The sequence below is a fragment of the Mytilus edulis genome, chromosome 5 (genome assembly GCF_963676685.1).
Source record: "Mytilus edulis chromosome 5, xbMytEdul2.2, whole genome shotgun sequence".
In the NCBI taxonomy this organism is placed as follows: Eukaryota; Metazoa; Mollusca; class Bivalvia; order Mytilida; family Mytilidae; genus Mytilus; species Mytilus edulis.
Window position 1 is genome coordinate 34821547 of NC_092348.1, and position 24222 is coordinate 34845768.

Sequence of the window (24222 nt, forward strand, 5' to 3'; positions counted from 1 at the left end):
TCAACATAATATATCTACTATAAGACGTTCTATAGGATCCCTTATTGTTTGTTAATCAAGTATATATACTAAAGGGCGTTCTACAGGATCCCCTGGACGGTCTTCAGGATCCCCTGCTGTCTTTACATTATATATGTACTAAATGGCGTTATATATATAAGACCCACTGTTGATTGTTTTTCATGTTTATACAATAGGGCTTTCTATATGATCCCTTGGTCGGTCTGTAGGAAACTTTGAGCGGTCTGCAGGAATCTTTGTTTTTCAACATAATATATGTACTATAGGACGTTCTGTTGATTGTTTTTCATGTTTATACTAAAGGGCGTTCTACAGGATACCATGGGCGGTCTACAGGATCCCCTGTTGTATTTACATTATATATCTACTATAGGACGTTCTATAGGATCCCTATATTGTTTATTTATTATTTATATACTAAAGGGCGTTCTACCGGATCCCCTGGACGGTCTACAGGATGCCCTGTTGATTGTTTTTTTATGTTTATACTATAGGGCGTTCTAAGGATCAACTAGGCGGTCTACAGGATCCCCATTTGTTTAAAAATATATATCTAGTATAATACGTTCTAAAGTATCCCCTGTTTTTTTTTTTTTTCATTTATATACTATAGGGCGTATTACAGGATCCCCTGTTTTCGCAACATATATCTACTATAAGACGTTCTATAGGATCCCCTATTGTTTGTTAATCAAGTATATACTAAAGGGCGTTCTACAGGATCCCCTGGGCGGTCTTCAGGATCCCGTGTTGTCTTTACATTATATATGTACTAAATGGCGTTGTATTTATAAGACCCCCTGTTGATTGTTTTTCATGTTTATACAATAGGGCTTTCTGTATGATCCCTTGGGCAGTCTGCAGGAATCTTTGTTTTTCAACATAATATATGTACTATAGGACGTTCTGTTGATTGTTTTTCATGTTTATAATAAAGGGCGTTCTACAGGATCCCCTGTTGTATTTATATTATATATCTACTGTAGGACGTTCTATAGGATCCCTATATTGTTTGTTTATTATTTATATACTAAAGGGCGTTCTACCGGATCCCCTGGGCGGTCTACAGGATGACCTGTTGATTGTTTTTTATGTTTATACTATTGGGCGTTCTACAGGATCCACTAGGCGGTCTACAGGATCCCCATTTGTTTAAAAATATATATCTACTATAAGACGTTCTTAAGTATCCCCTGTTGTTTATTTTTCATTTATATACTATAGGGCGTTCTACAGGATCCCCTGTTTTCTCAACATAATATATCTACTATAAGACGTTCTATAGGATCCCCTATTGTTTGTTAATCATGTATATACTAAAGGGCGTTCTACAGGATCCCTTGGGCGGTCTACAGGATGCCCTGTTGATTGTTTTGATGTTTATACTATAGGGCGTTCTACATGATCCCCATTTGTTTAAAAATATATATCTACTATAAGACGTTCTAAAGTATCCCCTATTGTTTGCTAATGCAATTATTTTGTATCAATGATTCTGATTGGATGACAGTTAGCGTAAAATTCTCTATCTCCTTGTCTGTAACTAAGGAAGCCGACATTGTGAATTGCTGAATGTATTGACATGTAATTTCTACAATAATAAGCCAAAAAACTCACATGTTGCACCTAAAAATCTTCTTTTTATCAAACTTTACTACATTCTGAAGCGGCACAGAAGCCAGAAAACGCCCGGTGTTTATGTTTGACGCCGTAAGCATACCTATGACGTCACCTAGTGAAGGGACCAAAGAAGATAAATCTTTTCGCGGAATTTTCTTTAATGAAGATTTTACACTGAAATAATGATTGAAATTTATCTATGAACTTGTTTTGCATTAGAATAGAGATAACTGTATTGTATTTGAAGCTTTTGCGGACGTCCATCGGTAGTTTTACTGTCGCAAATACCCGTTTACCTGTCTCCGCTCCGCGTCGCCAGGTAAACTAAATTTGCGACAGTAAAACTACCGATGGACGTCCTTAAAGCTTCAAATACAATACAGTTATCTCTTAAATATACTAAAGGGCGTTCTACAGGATCCCTTGGGCGGTCTACAGAATACCCTGTTGTCTTTACATTATATATGTACTATAGGACGTTCTATAAGACCCCCTGTTGATTGTTTTTCATGTTTATACTATAGGGCGTTCTAAAGGATCACCTGTTTTCTCAACATTATTTATCTACTATAAGACGTTATATAGGATCCCATGCTGTTTGTTTATCATTTATATACTAAAGGGCGTTCAATATGATCCCCATGGCAGTCTACAGGATCCCTTTTTGTCTGAACATTATATATCTACTATAGGACGTTCTATAGGATCCCCTTTATTGTTTTTTTTTTTATTATTTATATACTAAAGGGCGTTCTACCGGATCCCCTGGGCGGTCTACAGGATGCACTGTTGATTGGGTTTTTTTTTATGTTTATACTACTAGTATCGGGCGTTCTACAGGATACCCTGGGCGGTCTACAGAATCCCCTTTTGTTAAAAAGATATGCATCTGAGATAGGAAATTCAATAGGTTCCCCTGTTCTTTGTTTATTATGTATATATTATAGGGCGTTTATGATCCCTTGGGCGGTCGGCAGGATCCCCTGTTGTCCGGCTCAACATTATATATCTATCATAGGACGTTCTATAGGATCCCCTGTTGATTGTTTTTCATGTTTATACTATAGGGCGTTCTACAGGATCTCCTGTTGTCTGAGCATTATATATTCTTCAGGATCCCCTGTTTGATTTGTATGCATCTAGGATAGGACCTTCTATAGGTTCCTCTGGGTTTTTTTAAACATGTATCTACTTTACGTATATACTAGAGGGCGTTTTATAGGATCCCCTGTTGTTTAATAGTCGTGTATCTGCATGCTGGATCCCCTGTTGGTTGTTCATTATGTATCTATAATAGGGCGTTCTATAGGATTCCCTGGGTGGTCTATATTATCCCGTATTGTTTAATAATAGTGCATCTGCTATAGGGCGTTCTTTAAGATCCCCTGGTCGGTCCATAAAATCTCTAGGTCGGTCTATAGGAGCCCTGTTGTTTGTTCATAATGTATCTATTGGAGGGCATTCTACAGGATCCCCTGGGCGGTCTTAAGGATTCCCTGTGGTTTAATAATTGTGTATCTGCTATAGGGTGTTCTATAGGATCCCGTTGTTTGGTAATCACGTATCTACAAGGGAGCGTTCTATGGGATCCCCTGTTGGGTCTATAGGATCACCTGTTGTGTAATATTTGTGTATATGCTATAGGGCGTTCTATAGGATTCCCAGGGAGGTCTATATGATCCCCTGTTCGTTGTTCATGTATCTATAACAGGGTGTTCTATACGATACCCTGGGCGGTTTATAGGATCCCCGGGTCGGTCTTAGGATCCCCTCTTGTTTAATAATCGTGCATCTGCTATAGGACGTTCTTTGTTATCCCTTTCAAAGGGGGCATATTGTTATTGTTCGTTTCTTTTTTTTTTCATTTCGTTTATAATATATCTTCTTAAGTGTATAATATATCTTATTGAATTAATAAGATACCTTATAAAGTATATAAGCTATCTTTTAAAGTTGATAAGATATCTTATGTATTAAGAGTTAATTATATAAAATATCTTATATATTATATATTATATGAGATATCTTGTATAGTATATTAGATATCTCATATATTATATATGAGAGAGAGATTTTATATATCATTTGAAATATCTGATATATTATATGAGCTATCTTGAAGTTAGAATAAATAGTAAAACGGCTTGCCATATATACTCATTGAATCTATTATCATTTATAGACAGTACATCATCAATATATCGGAAAAGGATATTAAAAGACGGGTCAATTTCTTTTCTCCTGTCTGTACAAATCCATAAGAATACGAAAACAAATAGAATTGGCATTGCGAGCAAAGGCGGATGTCATACTGTTGTCAAGTTTCCAGAAGACCTTGCCATTGCTAGGTTACCGTCAGCAATTTTGAAATAAAATTTATACTAAAAAAACTACCTACTGCTAGGTACATGTATTTCTGAGGATCATACAAATTGTTGACACCTACTTTGTATATTGAATATCATGGTTCTATGCTCAAGAATACTATAATTATATACAAAAAACATTAAAAAAAAAACTGTTGACCAGTGTTTATAGTAATCGAGACCATCTTGGACCATCCCCTTATTAAAAAGCACAACTTTATATAATGGTTTACATTATGCCATAATTCCATAAAGATGAATGTGTCTATCCTTTTCCGAGAACTTGTCGGGACAATAAAATTATGGGGGAAAAGAAAAAAAAAGAAAAAAAAGACAACCAATAAAAATATGCCCCCTCGACCTTTGAAAGGGATAACATAGAACGCCCTATAGCAGATGCAAGGTTATTAAACAATAGGGGATCATATAGACAGACCAGGGGGTCTTATAGAACGCACTATAGAATATGCACGATTATTAAACAAAAGGGGATCATATAGACCGCCAAGGTATAAACAATAGGGGATCCTATAGACAGACCCGGAGATCCTATAGAACGCACTATAGAATATGCGCGATTATTAAACAAAAGGGGCTCCTATAGACCGCCCAGGGGATCGTATAGAACAACCTGTTATAGATACATGATGAACAACCAACAGGGGATCATATAGACCGCCCAGGGGATCGTATAGAACAACCTGTTATAGATACATTATGAACAAACAACAGGGGATCATATAGACCGCCCCGGGGATCCTTAAGAACACCCTATAGATAAAGGCAACAGTAGTATACCGCTGTTCAAAACTCATAAATCCATGGACAAAAAACAAAATCGGGGTAACAAACTAAAACCGAGGGAAACGCATTAAATATAAGAGGAGAACAACGACACAACACCGAAAAGCAACACACAAAACACCACGAGAATAACAAATATAACATCAAAACCAAATACAAGAATTTGGGATAGATAAGTACCGTGCCACGTCTTATCTAAAAAATAAGAGAAAACACAAACGACTCAACGTTAAAATGCAACACACAAAGAAACGAACAATATTATAACAATGGCCATCTTCTGTATAGCAGATACACAATTATTAAACCACAAGGGATCATAAAGAACGCATATAGGAGCATATATATAACGCCCTCTAATAGATACATGATGAAACTACAGTGCTCCTATAGACCGACCCTGGGCTTTTATGGAACACCCTCTAGAAGAAACATGTTGAACAAACAACAGGGATCATATTCACCGACCGTGGGATCCTATAGAACAACCTGTTATAGATACATGATGCACAACCAACAGGGGATCCTATAGACCGCCCCGGAGAACCTATAGAACGCCCTATAGCAGACACGATTATAACACAACAGGTGATTCTAAAGACCCAACAGGGGATTCCATAGAACGCTCTTTAGTAGATTAATCTAGTGAATACATGATAACCAAAACATGGGATCCTATAGAACGCCCTATACAGATAAACAACTATTAAACCACAGGGGATCATATCGACCGCCCATGGGAGCATATATATAACGCCCTCTAATATATGCATGAAAAACAAACAACAGTCTAACCTATAGAACGTCCCATAGTAGATATATAATATTCAAACAACAGGGGATCCTGTACAGCGTCCTTTAGTAGATATATATAGTCGAACTACAGGGGATCCTGTAGACCGCCCAGGGGATCCTGTAGAACGCCCCTTAGTATATACACGATAAACAAACAATAGGGGATCATAGAGAACGTTATACAGTAGATATATAATGTTCAGACTAAAGTGGATCCTGTAGAACGCCCTTTAGTATATACATAATAAACAAACAATATATGGGATTCTATAAAACGTTCTATAGTAGATATATAATGCTCAGACAAAAGATGATACTGTAGAACGCCCTTTAAAATAAACACTAACAACACCAACAGGGGACCCTATAGAACGTCCTATTTTAGATATATAACGTTGAGAAAACAGGAGATCCTGCAGACCGCCCAAGGGATCATAAAAGCCTTATAGTATATACATGAAAAACAAACTACAGGGAGACCTATAGAATTTCCTTTCTCAGATGCATAATTTTTAACAAAAAAGGATTCTGTACACCGCCCTGGGGATCCTGTAGAACGACCTATAGTATAAACATGAAAAACAATCAATTGAGGGTCTTATAGAATGTCCTTATAGTATATATATAATGTTCAGACAACAGGGGATCGTGTAGACCGCCCAGTGAATGAACAACAAACAACAGGGGATCCTATAGAACGTCTTATAGTAGATATATAATTTTGAGAAAACAGGGGATCCTGTAGACCGCCTAGGGGATCCTGTAGAACGCCCTACAGTATACACTTGAAAAACAATCAACATGGGGTCCTATTAACGTCTTATAGTAGATATATGATGTTAAGACAACAGGGGATCCTGTAGAACGCCCTATAGTATATACTTGAAAAATAAACAACAGGGGATCCTATAGAACGTCTTAAAGTAGATAAATAATGTTGAGAAAACAGGGGATCCTGCAGACCGCCCAGGGGATACTGTAGAACGCCCTATAATATAAACATGAACAACAAACAACAGGGGACCCTATAGAACGTCCTTAGTAGATATATCATGTTGAGAAAACAGGGATCCTGTAGAACGCCCTATAGTATACACTTGAAAAACAAACAACAGGGGATCCTGTAGAACGTCTTATAGTAAATAAATAATGTTGCGAAAACTGGGGATCCCGCGGACCGCTCAGGGGATACTGTAGAACGCCCTATAGTATAAACATGAAAAACAAACAACAGGGGGCCCTGTAGAACGCCCTATAGTATACACTTGAAAAACAAACAACAGGGGATTCTATAGAACGTCTTACAGTAGATAAATAATGTTGAGAAAACAGGGGATCCTGCAGACCGCCCAGGGGATACTGGAGAACGCCCTATAGTATAAACCTGAAAAACAAACAACAGGGGATCATTTAGAACGTCTTATAGTAGATATATAATGTTGAGAAAACAGGGGATCCTGCAGACCGCCCAGGGGATACTGTAGAACGCCCTATAGTATAAACCTGAAAAACAAACAACAGGGGATCATTTAGAACGTCTTATAGTAGATATATAATGTTGAGAAAACAGGGGATCCTGCAGACCGCCCAGGGGATACTGTAGAACGCCCTATAATATAAACATGAACAACAAACAACAGGGGACCCTATAGAACGTCCTTAGTAGATATATCATGTTGAGAAAACAGGGATCCTGTAGAACGCCCTATAGTATACACTTGAAAAACAAACAACAGGGGATCCTGTAGAACGTCTTATAGTAAATAAATAATGTTGAGAAAACTGGGGATCCCGCAGACTGCTCAGGGGATACTGTAGAACGCCCTATAGTATAAACATGAAAAACAAACAACAGGGGGCCCTGTAGAACGCCCTATAGTATACACTTGAAAAACAAACAACAGGGGATTCTATAGAACGTCTTACAGTAGATAAATAATGTTGAGAAAACAGGGGATCCTGTAGACCGCCCAGGGGATACTGTAGAACGCCCTATAGTATAAACCTGAAAAACAAACAACAGGGGATCATTTAGAACGTCTTTTAGTAGATATATAATGTTGAGAAAACAGGGGATCCTGCAGACCGCCCAGGGGATACTGTAGAACGCCCTATAGTATAAACCTGAACAACAAACAACAGGGGATCATATAGAACGTCTTATAGTAGATATATAATGTTGAGAAAACATGGGGATCCTGCAGACCGCCCAGGGGATACTGTAGAAAGACCTATAGTATAAACCTGAACAACAAACAACAGGGGATCATATAGAACGTCTTATAGTAGATATATAATGTTGAGAAAACAGGGGATCCTGCAGACCAACCAAGTGATCCTATAGAAAGCCTTATAGTATATACATGATAAATAAACAACAGGGAACATTTAGAAGGTCCTATCTTAAATGCATAATTTTCATAAACAACAGGGGACCCTGTAGACTGTCCAGGGGATCATGTAGAACGCCCTATAGTATAGACTTGAATAAAAATCAACTGGGGGTCATATGAACGTCCTATAGTAGATATATGATGTTAAGACAACAGGGGATCCTGTAGAACTCCCTATAGAATATACTTGAAAAATAAACAACAGGGGATCCTGTAGAACGTCATATAGTAGATAAATAATGTTGAGAAAACAGGGGATCCTGCAGACCACCCAGTGGGATACTGTAGAACGACCTATATAAAATAAACATGAACTACAAACGACAGAGGGCCCTAGAGAACGTCATATAGTAGATATATCATGTGGAGAAAACAGGGGATCCTGTAGAACGCCCTACAGTATACACTTGAAAAACAAACAACAGGGGATCCTGTAGAACGTCTTATAGTTAATAAATAATGTTGAGAAAACTGGGGATCCCGCAGACCGCTCAGGGGATACTGTAGAATGCCCTATAGTATAAACATGAACAACAAACAACAGGGGGCCTGTAGGACGCCCTATAGTATACACTTGAAAAACAAACAACAGGGGATCCTATAGAACGTCTTACAGTAGATAAATAATGTTGAGAAAACAGGGGATCCTGCAGACCGCCCAGGGGATAGTGTAGAACGCCCTATAGTATAAACCTGAACAACAAACAACAGGGGATCATATAGAACGTCTTATAGTAGATATATAATGTTGAGAAAACATGGGATCCTGCAGACAGCCCAGGGGATACTGTAGAACGCCCTTTAGTATAAACCTGAACAACAAACAACAGGGGATCATATAGAACGTCTTATAGTAGATATATAATGTTGAGAAAACAGGGGATCCTGCAGACCGCCGAAGGGGGATACTGTAGAACGACCTATATCATGTATATAGTATAAACATGAACAACAAACAACAGGGGGGCCCTATAGAACGTCATATAGTAGATATATAATGTTGAGAAAACATGGGATCCTGCAGAACGCCCAGGATAATGTAGAACGCCCTATAGTATAAACCTGAACAACAAACAACAGGGTATCATATAGAACGTCTTATAGTAGATATATAATGTTGAGAAAACAGGGGATCCTGCAGACCAACCAAGTGATCCTATAGAAAGCCTTATAGTATATACATGATAAATAAACAACAGGGGAACATTTAGAAGGTCTTATCTTAAATGCATAATTTTCATAAACAACAGGGCACCCTGTAGATCGTCCAGGGGATCATGTAGAACGCCCTATAGTATAGACTTGAAAAAAAATCAACTGGGGGTCATATGAACGTCCTATAGTAGATATATGATGTTAAGACAACAGAGGATCCTGTAGAACTCCCTATAGTATACACTTGAAAAATAAACAACAGGGGATCCTGTAGAACGTCATATAGTAGATAAATAATGTTGAGAAAACAGGGGATCCTGCAGACCGCCGAAGGGGGATACTGTAGAACGACCTATATAGTATAAACATGAACAACAAACAACAGGGGGCCCTATAGAACGACATATAGTATATATATATAATGTTGAGAAAACAGGTGATCCTGTAGACCGCCTAGGGGATCCTGTAGAACGCAATATTGTATGAACTTGAAAAAGAAACAACAGGGGATCCTATAGAACGTCTTACAGTAGATAAATAATGTTGAGAAAACAGGGGATCCTGCAGACCGCCCAGGGGATACTGTAGAACGCCCTATAGTATAAACATGAACAACAAACAACAGGGGGCCCTATAGCACGTCCTATAGTAGATATATAATGTTGAGAAAACACGGGATCCTGTAGACCGCCTAGGGGATCCTGTAGAACGCCCTATAGTATACACTTAAAAAACAAACAACAGGGGATCCTATAGAACGTCCTATAGTAGATATATAATGTTGAGAAAACAGGGGATCCTGCTGACCACCCAGGGGATACTGTAGAACGCCCTATAGTATAAAAATGAACAACAAACAACAGGGGGGCCCTATAGAACGTCATATAGTAGATATATAATGTTGAAAAAACAGGGGATCCTGTAGACCGCCTAGGGGATCCTGTAGAACGCCATACAGTATACACTTGAAAAAAAACTAACAGGAGATCCTATAGAACGTCCTATAGTAGATATATAATGTTGAGAAAACAGGGGATCCTGCAGATCGCCCAGGGGATCCTGCAGACCGCCCAGGGGGATACTGTAGAACGACCTATATAGTATAAACATGAACAACAAACAACAGGGGACCCTATAGAACGTCATATAGTAGATATATATTGTTGAGAAAACAGGGGATCCTGTAGACCGCCTAGGGGATCATGTAGAACGCCATATAGTATACACTTGAAAAACAAACAACAAGGGATCCTATAGAACGTCTTACAGTAGATAAATCATGTTGAGAAAACAGGGGATCCTGCAGAACGCCCTATAGTACTAGTATAAACCTGAACAACAAACAACAGGGGATCCTATAGAATGTCTTATAGTAGATATATAATGTTGAGAAAACAGGAGATCCTGTAGACCGCCTAGGTGATCCTGTAGAACGCCCTATAGTATACACTTGAAATACAAACAACAGGGGATCCTATAGAACGTCTTACAGTAGATAAATAATGTTGAGAAAACAGGGGATCCTGCAGACCGCCCAGGGGATACTGTAGAACGCCCTATATTATAAACCTGAACACCAAACAACAGGGGATCATATAGAACGTCTTATAAAATTGAAAATGAAAATGGGGAATGTGCCAAAGAGACAACAACCCGACCATAGAAAAAACAACAGCAGAAGGTCACCAACAGGTCTTCAATGTAGCGAGAAATTCCCGCACCGGGAGGCGTCCTTCAACTGGCCCCTAAACAAATATATACTAGTTCAGTGATAATGAACGCCATACTAATTTCCAAATTGTACATAAGAAACTAAAATTAAAATAATACAAGACTAACAAAGGCCAGATGCTCCTGACTTGGGACAGGCGCAAACATGCGGCGGGGTTAAACATGTTTGTGAGATCTCAACCCTCCCCTATACCTCTAGCCAATGTAGAAAAGTAAACGACGCATAACAATACGCACATTAAAATTCAGTTCAAGAGAAGTCCGAGTTTGATGTCAGAAGATGTAACCAAAGAAAATAAACAAAATGACAATAATACATAAATAACAACAGACTACTAGCAGTTAACTGACATGCCAGCTCCAGACTTCAATTAAACTGACTGAAAGATTATGATTTCATCATATGAACATCAGGCACAATCCTTCCCGTTAGGGGTTTAGTATCATACCATCATAAAATATATGAGAAGAACATAACCCGTGTCATGCCAACAACTGGTTTTTGAATAAATGTGTTTAGTTCCGATGCAAAGACCCTATAAGTGAATCAATATTAACGCCAAAATATGCAATCTTTAATGACCTGACAACAGTATCGTAACTATATCCTTCTTAATAAGTCTATTCAAAGGTTTTGTTTATAGTAGATATATAATGTTGAGAAAACAGGGGATTCTGCAGACCGCCCAGGGGATACTGTAGAACGCCCTATAGTATAAACATGAAAAACAAACACTAGGGTCCCTACAATCTAATTGAAAACCGATCTCTCATGCTCCCGTTTTCTGATATGTCGCGCGACATATCAGAAAACGGGAGCATGAGAGATCGGTTTTTAATTAGATTGGGGTCCCTATAGAACGTCATATAGTAGATATATAATGTTGAGAAAACAGGGGATCCTGCAGACCGCCCAGGGGATACTGTAGAACGCCTATAGTATAAACCTGAACAACAAATAAGAGGAGATCATATAGAACGTCTTATAGTCGATAAATAATGTTGAGAAAACAGGGGATCCTGCAGACCAACCAAGTGATCCTATAGAAAGCCTTATAGTATATACATGATAAATAAACAACAGGGGAACATTTAGAAGGTCCTATCTTAAATGCATAATTTTCATAAACAACAGGGGACCCTGTAGACCGTCCAGGGGATCATGTAGAACGCCCTATAGTAAAGACTTGAAAAACAATCAACTGGGAATCATATGAACGTCCTATAGTAGATATATGATGTTAAGACAACAGGGGATCCTATAGAACTCCCTATAGTATATACTTGAAAAATAAACAACAGGGGATCCTGTAGAACGTCTTATAGTAGATAAAAAATGTTGAGAAAACAGGGGATCCTGCAGACCGCCCAGGGGGATACTGTAGAACGACCTATATAGTATAATCATGAACAACAAACAACAGGGGCCCTATAGAACGTCATATAGTAGATATATAATGTTGAGAAAACAGGGGATCCTGTAGAACGCCATATAGTATACACTTGAAAAACAAACAACAGGGGATCCTATAGAACGTCTTATAGTAGATAAATAATGTTGAGAAAACAGGGGATCCTGCAGACCGCCCAGGGGATACTGTAGAACGACCTATATAGTATAATCATGAACAAAAAACAACAGGGGGCCCTATAGAACGTCATATAGTAGATATATTATGTTGAGAAAACAGGGGATCCTGTAGAACGCCATATAGTATACACTTGAAAAACAAACAACAGGGGATCCTATAGAACGTCTTATAGTAGATAAATAATGTTGAGAAAACAGGGGATCCTGCAGACCGCCCAGGGGATACTGTAGAACGCCCTTTAGTATAAACATGAACAACAAACAACAGGGGGCCCTATATAGAACGTCCTATAGTAGATATATAATGTTGAGATAACAGGGGATCCTGTAGACCGCCTAGGGGATCCTGTAGAACGTCCTATAGTATACACTTGAAAAACAAACAACAGGGGATCCTATAGAACGTCCTATAGTAGATGTAAGATTTGAAATATTCAAATTTTAAATATAAGTTTATTATTTATTCACTGTTTAACTAACGTATTCATTTATTTTTGTAAGAATACGAAACTCAGTTTTTACTATTTATTTATGAAAGCGCTAATGTAACGTTGCGCTCTTTTGAACAACACATTTTCCCGTTTCTGTTTTATGACGTTACGCCTTTGACGTGCGCTTCGTCGTCTATACTTTATTTGATTACATACGGATGCACATTGTTTTTTATTAGACAGATTATAGTTGGTAAGAAACTTTTTATGTATACTATCTTTTTATTACATCAAAACTTATTTAAAGAGAGAAAACATTGTATACTATTTATTAGAAATATGCGTAACTTTTAATTATTATTTTAAACGTGATTTAACTTATGAGAGAACTTATGATACATGAATGAAATGGTTTTTATTGTTTGTTTAGTTAATGTGAACACTTAAACATGTATCTGATTATAATTTATGTATTTTTACTTATGTGAAATTATTCTTTATTTGTAGAGAATCGATTGTTAGCGACCATATGATTTTATGAATATATAATGTTGAGAAAACAGGGGATCCTGATGACCGCCCAGGGGATACTGTAGAACGCCCTATAGTATAAACATGAACAACAAACAACAGGGGACCCTATAGAACGTCTTATAGTAGATAAATAATGTTGAGAAAAGAGAAGATCCTGTAGACCAACCAAGGGATCCTATAGAAAGCTTTATAGTATATACATGATAAACAAACAACAGGGGAACCTATTGAAAGTATTATCTTAAATGCATAATTTTTATAAACAGGGTATCCTGTAGATCGCTCAAGTATTCTGTAGAACGCCCTATAGTATATACTTGAAAAACAAACAACATGGGATCCTGTAGAACGTCTTATAGTAAACAATAATGTTGAGAAAACAGGGGATCCACCAGACCGACCAAGGGATCCCGTAGAAAGTCTTATTGTATTTACTTGATAAACAAACAACAGGGGAACCTATAGAACGTCTTATAGTAGATATATAATGTTGAGAAAACAGGGGATCCTGTAGACCGCCTAGGGGATCCTGTAGAACGCCCTATAGTATATACTTGAAAAACAAACAACAGGGGATACTGTAGACCGCCTATGGGATCCTGTAGAACGCCCTATAGTATACACTTGAAAAACAAACAACAGGGGATCCTGTAGAACGTTCTCTTAGCCTATTAGATACATCAAAAACAACCAATAGGGTATCCTATAGAACGTTCTATAGTTTATATATAATTTTGAGGAAACAGGGGATCCCACAGACCAACCAAGGGATCCAGTAGAGAGTCCTCTAGTATAAACATGATAAACAAACAACAGGGGATTCTATAGAACGTTCTCTTAGCCTAGTAGATACATCAGAAACAAACAATAGGGTATCCCAAAGAACGTTCTATAGTTAATATATTATGTTCAGACAACAGGGGATCTGGAGAACACGCCCTTTATTATATTCATGATAAACAAACAATATGGGACCCTAATATATTTTTTCCAAAAATTACAGGGCCCATAAAGGGCATAGAATCAGATACAATTGATTTACATAATTGGTAACAACAACAATAATAGAGGCATATACATATATATTTGGAATATAAGCATTGGTCAGAATCAAGCCAAAAACCACATATATATTGTGAATAAAAGAATAATAAAATTACATTATATATGTATTTATTTTCAAATTGTTTACTTGACTTAGTGTCAGTGTTCATATCTGATCTCCTTAATTAAAAAAAAGTCACCAATATAACAGCCCAGTTTTTCCATAAGAGTAACATTTTCTTGGGTCAAGAGCCATAAAATTTAGAAGATTTATTTAATTTTTTTAAAATTATAACAATTGTTAGAAATGTCTTGGAAACAATCGTCCCTTTGAATATCATAAAGAGGGCATTCTAATAAAAAATGAAGCTCATCTTCAACTTTACCGAGTGAGCAGTTAGATCAAAGACGCTCAGATCTTTCTACATGTTTTTTTGAATTTCTGTTTGTCTCAATTTTTAAAGAGTGAGCGCTTATTCTTAATTTACAAATTGACTGTCTTTTTTTAAGTCCTGTAATTCTAAATATTTTTCTTTTTTAAAACAATGTTTTCCCTTTTTCGGAGTTAATTGTTTGATACTTCATGCAGTTTATTCCAAAATGTGAAATAACTCTTACATAGTTTATTTTTAACATACTGACATAAAGAACCAATTGATTGGTCAAAATTTGGTAATTCAAACTCTCTGAATATAATCTATACTAGAATACCATGTATTTACATTAGAACTATGTAACTGTATGTTTACAACATATAAATGCATCAAATAATAATCCTTTTTTCAAACGTTCCAGTCTATGACAATATTTTAACATTGATAAAATTATAGTAAAATACATAGGAAATCTACCAATCTCTGACATAATTACAGCTATATTACTTGACTTTCTGTTTACACCAAGAATATATTTCATAAATTTGGTATGAGCTTTTTCAGAAGAATCCTGACCAAAAACTTGTTCCTATAGAACGTTCTATACTATATACTATATAGTAGATATATATATATAATATTCAGACAACAAGGAATCCTGTAGACTGCCCAGGGGGATCCTGTAGAACGTCCTTTAGTGTATACATGATAAACAAACAATATAAGGGATCCTATAGAACGTTTTGTAGTAGATATATAAGGTTCAGACAACAGGGGATCATGTAGAACGACCAGGGAATCCTGTAGAACGCCCTAACAGTAGCTTTATTGTAAACAAGTAAGAATGGTTCCTATAGAACGGCCAGCTATAGTAGAATGGTCAGACAACAGGGGGTCAAATTACAGATTCGTTTCTTTAAACGCAGACCAGTTTAAACACCCTCTCACACTCCTGTAAAGCCTTAGTACGTGTAACATGTTAAACATGTGTAAGCTACATCTTTTTTCAATTTGCCTACATAAAAATACTCTTTTAAACGGATAATAAAAATATTATTAACTCCATAGTATATCCAAAGCCATGGGACCACGTGCATGTGGCATTTGCAGGTCTTTACAACATAATTAAGGCACTAAGTACTACTGTTTATCATATCTATATGAAATGTATCATGTGTATTTTAAAAAGGAATCTGTCTATCTGTCTATATATTTGTACTATGATATATGCTACTGTAATGCGGTACATTTTCCTTTTTTTCATGTGATAAAAAAATAAATAAAGCAAATTCACCGTGTTACATGAAAGTTAATGATTTTGAATCGGGTTTTTTTTAATAGTTGTACATGTTGAGAATATTCTATTTTTAGAATCGTTTATAAATAGCCTATAAATAGAATATGCATAAGTTCATGAATCGTGACGTAGGGCGGTCTACGGGATCCCTTCTTCCGCTTACCCGTTAAAATCTACTAAACAGGCAAATAGTTTACTCCCCCGCCCCCCCCCCCCCTTTTTTTTACTAATATATTTATCAATAATGGTTTTTAAAACAAAAACATGATCAGATGGTCTACATTTTTTTGAAAATCCAATTTGACATGGATTAATCACTGATTCTTTTACTGACCAAAAAATTATCCCAGTATGTTGTTCAAAACAGAGTTAAACAATTTACCAACACAGAGGAGGATTTAGAGGAGGGCCCAGGGGGCCCGGGCCCCCCCCCCCCCCCTTTTTGGGAAAAAAATTGGTTGCTTATATAGGGAATCACTGAAGCGTGACTGGAGCGGGCCCCCTCTTAGCGTAGTCAGTGGGCCCCCACTTATAAAAATTTCTAGATCCGCCAGTGAGGCCACGATAATTATCTAAGTAAGTAAGTAAAACTTTATTTGGATTCGGCATATTGACAAACAATACAAACATAAGCTCTAATGAGCTTTTCACCGAATATCTGTTTTACTTGGACTTGTTTCACCAGACTTTAAAACAGCAGATGAATAAACTGATGACCACTGCATTGGATATATATATACCAGATGAAAATACATCATGGTTAACATGGTTAAACAGTTTCTGAATTAAAGAATTCAGAACTAAACTTCCTGCCTTCTAGTATCTCATTAGGTATACCATCCAGACCTGAGGCTTTACCGCTTTTGAGTTTAGATATTGATTCAAATATTTCTTTAGTAGAGAATCTATAATCTAATTCACAGTAAGTTTTATTTTTTTTCCATATTTTCTATTTTAGAATTAATTTCAATACTTTGTCTAGTGGCAAGACTGACCCATATCCATTCCGTAATTGTTTTTATAAACTTTCTATATTTAGATTAGGTACTTTTTATCTAACCCATACTATATTTCGAGTAGCAAGACGTGGAGACTTTGAGAGAAAAAAATAACTAGAGTGTGATTGAATGGTGTTTTTTTGGGCACTTTAGACAAATCGATAATTACACCTGACTTGTTCTTTTTGCAAGCTACAGGACTAGAATTTAGCAGTTTAGCAGAAATGTAGAAAAGGCATGTATATAAATCTTAATTTTTAGGGTAAAACTAGTCCAAATAATTATGACGTCTGGCAAGGCTATTTTTTTTTTTTTTTCTGGGACGCCTTCCAGACGTCCTAGGAAGGCGTCCCAGAAAAAAATTAAAAAAGCCTTGCCAGACATCATAATTATTTGGACTAGGGTAAAACTTGATATTCTTTTGTGGCTTAATCAGATAAATTGTTCCGGATACAAAATCTCAAAAGGGATTAATGCATTAATGTGTAAAGTCTCTTTGTTTTAATTATATATTTTTTTAAATCATGTTATATTACCTAAAAAGATTGGATGTGAAATACCTGAACATATAAGTCTATAGCTATATGTTGATTTATATTCACGAATGATGTTCTTGTAGCAATGATAAAATTTACTAGTTTGTTGTATCGAAATACCCTGGTGTAATAATTGTTCAGTAATGCTATTGTTAAAATCTAATATGTTGTTACAAACACGAGCGAATCAAACAAGTTGAGATATATAAACACCATAAGATGGTGACAAGGGAACGTTACCATCTAAAAATGAATTATTAACAATAGGAAATGAAAAGTATTCAAGTCCAAGCAGTAGCTACAAAATGTACATCTATATAAGTCATTTTTTTTTAAGTCTAAATATTAATTTCATTAACATTTTCATGATTTTGAAATCTGAATTGTTTTTTTATACAGGTAAAATGGATAAAAGAATACTCTGTCTTTTTAATTTTGTGGTCTTAATCTTTGCTAAAGGTAAGTTTGAAAATTTATGTATAAGGATATTTGTGAATTAATTGAAAACACTTCAATGACCAAAAAATTAAGATTGTTTTATGTTATTTAAAGAAAAGCCTGTGAATCAGTCATCAATTAAATAATCCACATGATTCAACCCTAAGGCTAATTGTTGATTTTTATACGTTTGTATAATGCTATGATGTCCTCCTCTTTTGTGTCGTCGTCATCAGAAGACACATTTGGCTCCTGGACAATAACTTAAGTGTAAAAGAATCGAAATTTTACTAAAAGTTCAATGCCACAAAAGGAAGTTAATTTGGGATTGATTTGGGGGTCATGGTACCAACAGTTTAGGAATATGGGGCCAAAAAGAAGCAAATTTGTAGGTTCTGGACCAAAAAATGTGTGAAAGTGTATTATATCTCTCTGAAATTGTATCAAAAGGTTCCAACTTCCATACCACAAAGGGAAGGCTGTTATTGAGTTTGGGGGTAATTACCTCCAACATGATCTTTGACCACATTTATTGAGTGTGAGAAACCTATATTAAGTCAAAGTTTGATCACAATCCAAATTCAGACAGTATCAAGCTTGAATATTGTGTCTTAATTTGCCCCAACTGTTCAGTGTTCGACCTCTTGTAACTATAATATTAGTCTGCGCTCAGCAAAGCATTTTTTTTTAATGATCTTTCCAAAAAAAGTTTGGTACTGCCAATCAGTCTCATTCTGTCTGTCAATAATTTTGTAACAAACATTAGGTTACAGTATGATTACTTGAGTATCATTTTCTTGATTGAACCATATGTAGGTAAACATTACAGGGAAGGAATAAAGCTTTTGAATTTTGGGTCAATAGGTCAATAGATCAAAAGTTCAAGGCTGTTTTTAAAAATAATTTTTTTTAGAAAAATATTTTTGAATTTGAGATTTAAGTTTTTTCCATTGATTTTGTCACTGTTTCATGTGTACTATATTAGATATATTTTATTTTGATGGTTTTGTGGGTGATGGTCACATTATTTATTAGCTCATAAATCTGGCCAAATCTTCATGTGAGGTTTGTTTAACAACATCGAAAAATGTGCTTCACATAGTTATATCATTATATAACTTCTTCCATTAAAAACAAACACACATATTTTTTGTAAATCCTGCCTTTCATGGCTTTTGACATTTTTTTATGCCCCCACCATAGCCGAGGGGGCATTGAGGGTTACCCTTGTCCGTCTGTACGTATGTCCCAAAGTTGGTTTCCATTCTCTAACTTTAGTTTGAGACTAAGACTCAACCAAATGTTATGAAACTTATACTCAATGCTAATTAACCCTTAATACAGATTATGTTTGGATTTTTGGGGTGTTTTTCGTTTCAGTTCTCTAACTTAAGTTTGCCTCAACCAAATTTTATGAAGCTTATTACCACAACATACAGATCAAGTTTAAATGTTGGTGCCGTCACAACTACTGTTCTAGAGTTATGCCCTTTTCAAATGGAAAAATTGCTGAAAAATTTCAAAAATATCAATCATTAAGTAATTTTTTTTTAAATTGGAGTTATCTTCCTTTGTCTATGATTATAGTTGAATCAACTACAATCAATGCTTTTTAAAATATTCTTTGAAAATTGGAGTTATCTTTTTTTGTCCAGAATGGTAGTTGAATCAACTAAAACCAATGCTTTATACAATGCCATATTCAATTTTACTACCAACTTATAGATTAAAGCAATCTTTACCATTCAGTGCTTACAAGCACTTTGATTACCATTCTGGGGTTATCAGCTGGTTATGCCTCTTAACAAATGAAAAAATTGCTGAATTTTTTTTTTTCTGTTCTCTTTACCTAAGTTTGTCTGAATTTGATTTAATGAAATGTATATATAACGCTTATTAAAAATGTACCGCTTAACTCAGTTGAAGTTCAAATTTTGTCAGCTTCACTTTTACAGTTCTTGAGTTATGTCCCTTTATATGCTATATGCTTTTATATGCTAGCGGGGGCATCATCTGTATCCCTATGGACACATTCCCCATTCATTTTATATATGTTTTGTTTTCTTAATACATGTACATGTGAATTCATGACAAGCCCTGGCAATTTGCTTATTTTAGTGGAATGGAAAGTTGATAAAAGAATATCAGCATACGGAGAAAACTTAAGACTGTTTTGTACCACTGAAGAGTATTCAATTGATGGAGGAAAGATTAAAAGATGGGAAGGAGGACCTAAGCAGAAAATGCTGACATTAAATGGTGCTCCTGATCAAGAGGATGTTATGAAATATAAGATGTCCATGCTAGAAAATGGCTTTGATTTGGTCATTAATAAGGTGACAATAGCTGATTTGAATGTGACTTATGAATGTACTTATGGATTTCAAACATCAGGAAAAGTTCTATTGAAAAAAGAAGATGCTTTTGAAGGTTTGTTGAAATCATTTAGTTGTATTGCCTCTCAATCAATTGGAAAAAAAATGTGTATTCATTGCAGCCATTTTCCTTGACATTGTATTTTAAGTAAAAGATTTAATAAACACAAATTGTAATAAAGCTCATTGGTTGTAAAGTAACATGAATTCAATCTACTTAACAAAAAATATTTATAACAAACTGGTAAACTGTAACTGCATGTTAAAGTACCATTCTGACAGCATCTAGATCTTTCTGATTTTGTTTACAAGAATATTTTAACAGGTCATCAATACAGCCATTAATGGTATTTCCCAAGATGTTCAGAAATTATTTATTGCTATGTTTTTATTATTGCGAAAAATGCGACTGGGTTAAAATAGAAATCATTTTAACTCGCATATTGAAATTTTTTATATGAATTAGACAGGATTTTTCACAATATCGCAAAAAATAAATTCGCAATAATAGGTGAACACAATAATTTCTGAATTTACAGTAATATTTTCTAAGTCTCATCATAATTATACTGAAATACTGAAAGTGGTTGTAAAAGATTATTAAGGAGATGATCTAGGATAAGACTCTATTTCAGTACTTATATACAATGTACAAATATAACTTAAACTAGTGAATTTTCTGATTTACTTCTTTTTCTCAGTACTGGTAAGACAGACTGTGAAGCCTAGTAAAGGAGAAAGAGAGGGAACTAACACTTCAAAAGTGTAAGTCAAAATTAAGGGAAAACCTTTTTAATCATTTGTTGAAATACCTGAGTTTTTTGTAAATTAAAAAGTTAATTTTAAAATATCATAGTGCTGCAAATTAATTATTAGAGAAAAGATATCCCATCTATCATGTTATGTTGATATCTTTATAAAATATAAGATACAAAGTTACCCAATTCATTACTTAGATTGTTTTTTAAAGATTATGATAGTGTTATGAGAGATCAACTGATTGATGACCATTCAACACAATAAAATACAAAAACGCAAACAGAATTTTTTTAAAGATATATATGATATATATGTTATTGTATTGTGTACAAATGTTGCTACATGAATTTCCTTTATTTTTTTTCAGTTATGTTATCCCATTATCAGTGTTGGCTGTTGTTGCTGTAATTGTCATCCTGTTAATAATTTTACACCGTAAAGGAAAACTTAAAGGACTGAAAGGCAAATTATGTGGTATCACGAGAAATACAGAAAACAGAAGTTTGTGTTTTAATGGATTTTTTTGTATTACTTATAAACAGCAATTAATGTTACATTAATCATATTTGCCATTATCATGATTATATACTTGTTATATGAATAACACATACTGTAAATTTAGACATTATTGTGGTGATTTTATTATTGCCAAAAATGCAATAGGGCTATCATCACATTAATTTAAACTCGCATTTTGATTATTTCTTTTATGAATTAAACAGGATTTTTCTCAATACCGGTATTGCAAAAATTAAAATCATATTTTAGTCTAAAATGACAAATTTGCAATAATAAATGCTTGCAATAATTTCTGAATTTACAGTAAGCTAAGAGGGGGATTGAGAACATTGTCAATTCCTATCAAAGCTAATTTGACAATTTTGTTGTTAGGAAAACAATTTATTCAATCACCATAGTATGGCACGCCGTTATTATATTTATTCAATTTCGAGATATCGTATTTAGTTAAATAAGATATCTTATAAACTAATTGAGATATCTTAATAACAAAATGAGATATCTTATATATTAATTGAGATATCTGATTTATTTAATAAGATATCTTATATATTAAATAAGATATCTTATTAAAATGTTTATAAAGATATCTCTATTAATTTATAAGATATCTTATTAACTATATAAGATATCTTTTATATAGTTTATAATAGAGATATCTTATTTACTTAATAAGATATCTCCATAAGTTAATAAGATATCTCTATTAGTTTATAAGATATCTCTATTAATTAATAAGATATCTCTATTAGTTTATAAGATATCTCTATTAATTAATAAGATATCTCTATTAGTTTATAAGATATCTCTATTAATTAATAAGATATCTTATAAAGTATGTATTTAAAAAATATCTTTATAAAGAAGTAAGATATCTTATATACTTTATAAGATATCTTATTAATTAATATAGATATCTTATTAACTTATAGATATATCTTATAAACTAATAGAGATATCTTATAAACTAATAGAGATATCTTATAAACTTTTAGAGATATCTTATTGACTTAAAGAGATATCTTATTTAATTGGTTATAAAGATATCTTATTTAATAAAGATAATTAATAGGATATCTTATTAACTTATAGAGATATCTTATAAACTAATAGAGATATCTTATTTACTTTCAAATTAGATAAGATATCTTATAAAAATTAAAGATATCTTAATACTTAATAAGATATCTTGTTAAATAAATAAGATATCTTATAAAAATTAAAGATATCTTAATACTTAATAAGATATCTTGTTAAATAAATAAGATATCTTCAAATTTGAATAAATATAAAAACGGCATGCCATACCATAGGGCCTAGCTCTCAGCTATGTGTTATTTAATTTATTGTTCGGTCATCATTTTAAATTAAAAGTTATTAATACACTACAACTCCATGTACATTAAACGTTACTGTCCATAAAAAGGGAAAAAAGTGAGACAAGATTTTTTTTAATTTTCATTTTTATACGACCGCAAAAAATTTTTTGGTCGTATATTGATATGATGTTGGCGTCGTTGTCGTCATCGTTGTTTTTGTACTCTAACTTTAGTATAACTAAATAGAAATCTATGAAATTTAAACACAAGGTTTATGACCATGAAAGGAAGGTTGGGATTGATTTTGGGAGTTTTGGAATTAGGGTCCAAAAGGGTCCAAAATTAAACTTTGTTTGATTTCATCAAAAATTGAACTATTGGGGTTCTTTGATATGCCGAATCTAACCGTGTATTTAGATTCTTAAATTTTTGGTCCCGTTTTCAAATTGGTCTACATTAAGGTCCAAAGGGTCCAAAATTAAACTTAGTTTTAACAAAAATTTAATTCTTCGGGTACTTTGATATGCTGAATCTAAACATGTTCTTAGTTTTTTTATTATAGGCCCAGTTTTCAAGTTGGTCCAAATCGAGGTCCAAAATTAAACTTTGTTTGATTTCAACAAAAGTTGAATATATGGGGTTCTTTGATATGCTGAATCTAACCATGTATTTAGATTTATGATATTTGGGCCAAGTTATCAAATTGGTCCACAGTGAGGTCTAAAGGGTCCAAAATTGAACTTTATTTGATTTCATCAAAAATTGAATTCTTGAGGTTCTTTGATATGCTGAATCTAACCATGTATTTAGATTTTGGATATTGGAATACCAAAAAGGGATGGTAAGAAGTGTCTTTGGGAGTTATGGCTCAAACTGGGAATAAGGTGCAAAAAAGAGGGGGAAAAGGGTTTCAAGGTTAATGGACAATTACTTAAGTACAAAATAAAACATAATTTAAAAGCAGTGTAAGGTTGGAAATTGAAACTCATTTGAATATCTCACCTAAACTGCTTTTAAAGTATATTGGAAATTTGCCAAAAACTTTATTATTAATAAATTCCATTGGAAATTTGCCAATAACTTAGTTTAATGAACTTCATTGGAAATTTGCCAATATAAAAT

At 34.4% G+C, this 24222-nt stretch overlaps 1 protein-coding gene across 1 annotated transcript in view; it reads left to right on the plus strand.

Annotated features, from left to right (window-relative positions):
* The first annotated feature begins 17209 nt into the window (after window positions 1-17209).
* Window positions 17210-24222, plus strand: part of LOC139523524 (uncharacterized) — a 34599-nt gene continuing 27586 nt past the window's right edge. Inside the window, exons 1-5 of the mRNA XM_071317593.1 lie at window positions 17210-17389; window positions 18090-18149; window positions 20247-20558; window positions 21205-21268; window positions 21630-21763. Of these exons, the coding sequence (XP_071173694.1) occupies window positions 18095-18149; window positions 20247-20558; window positions 21205-21268; window positions 21630-21763 (565 nt within the window). The 5' untranslated portion in view covers window positions 17210-17389; window positions 18090-18094. The remainder of the gene's footprint in view (window positions 17390-18089; window positions 18150-20246; window positions 20559-21204; window positions 21269-21629; window positions 21764-24222) is intronic.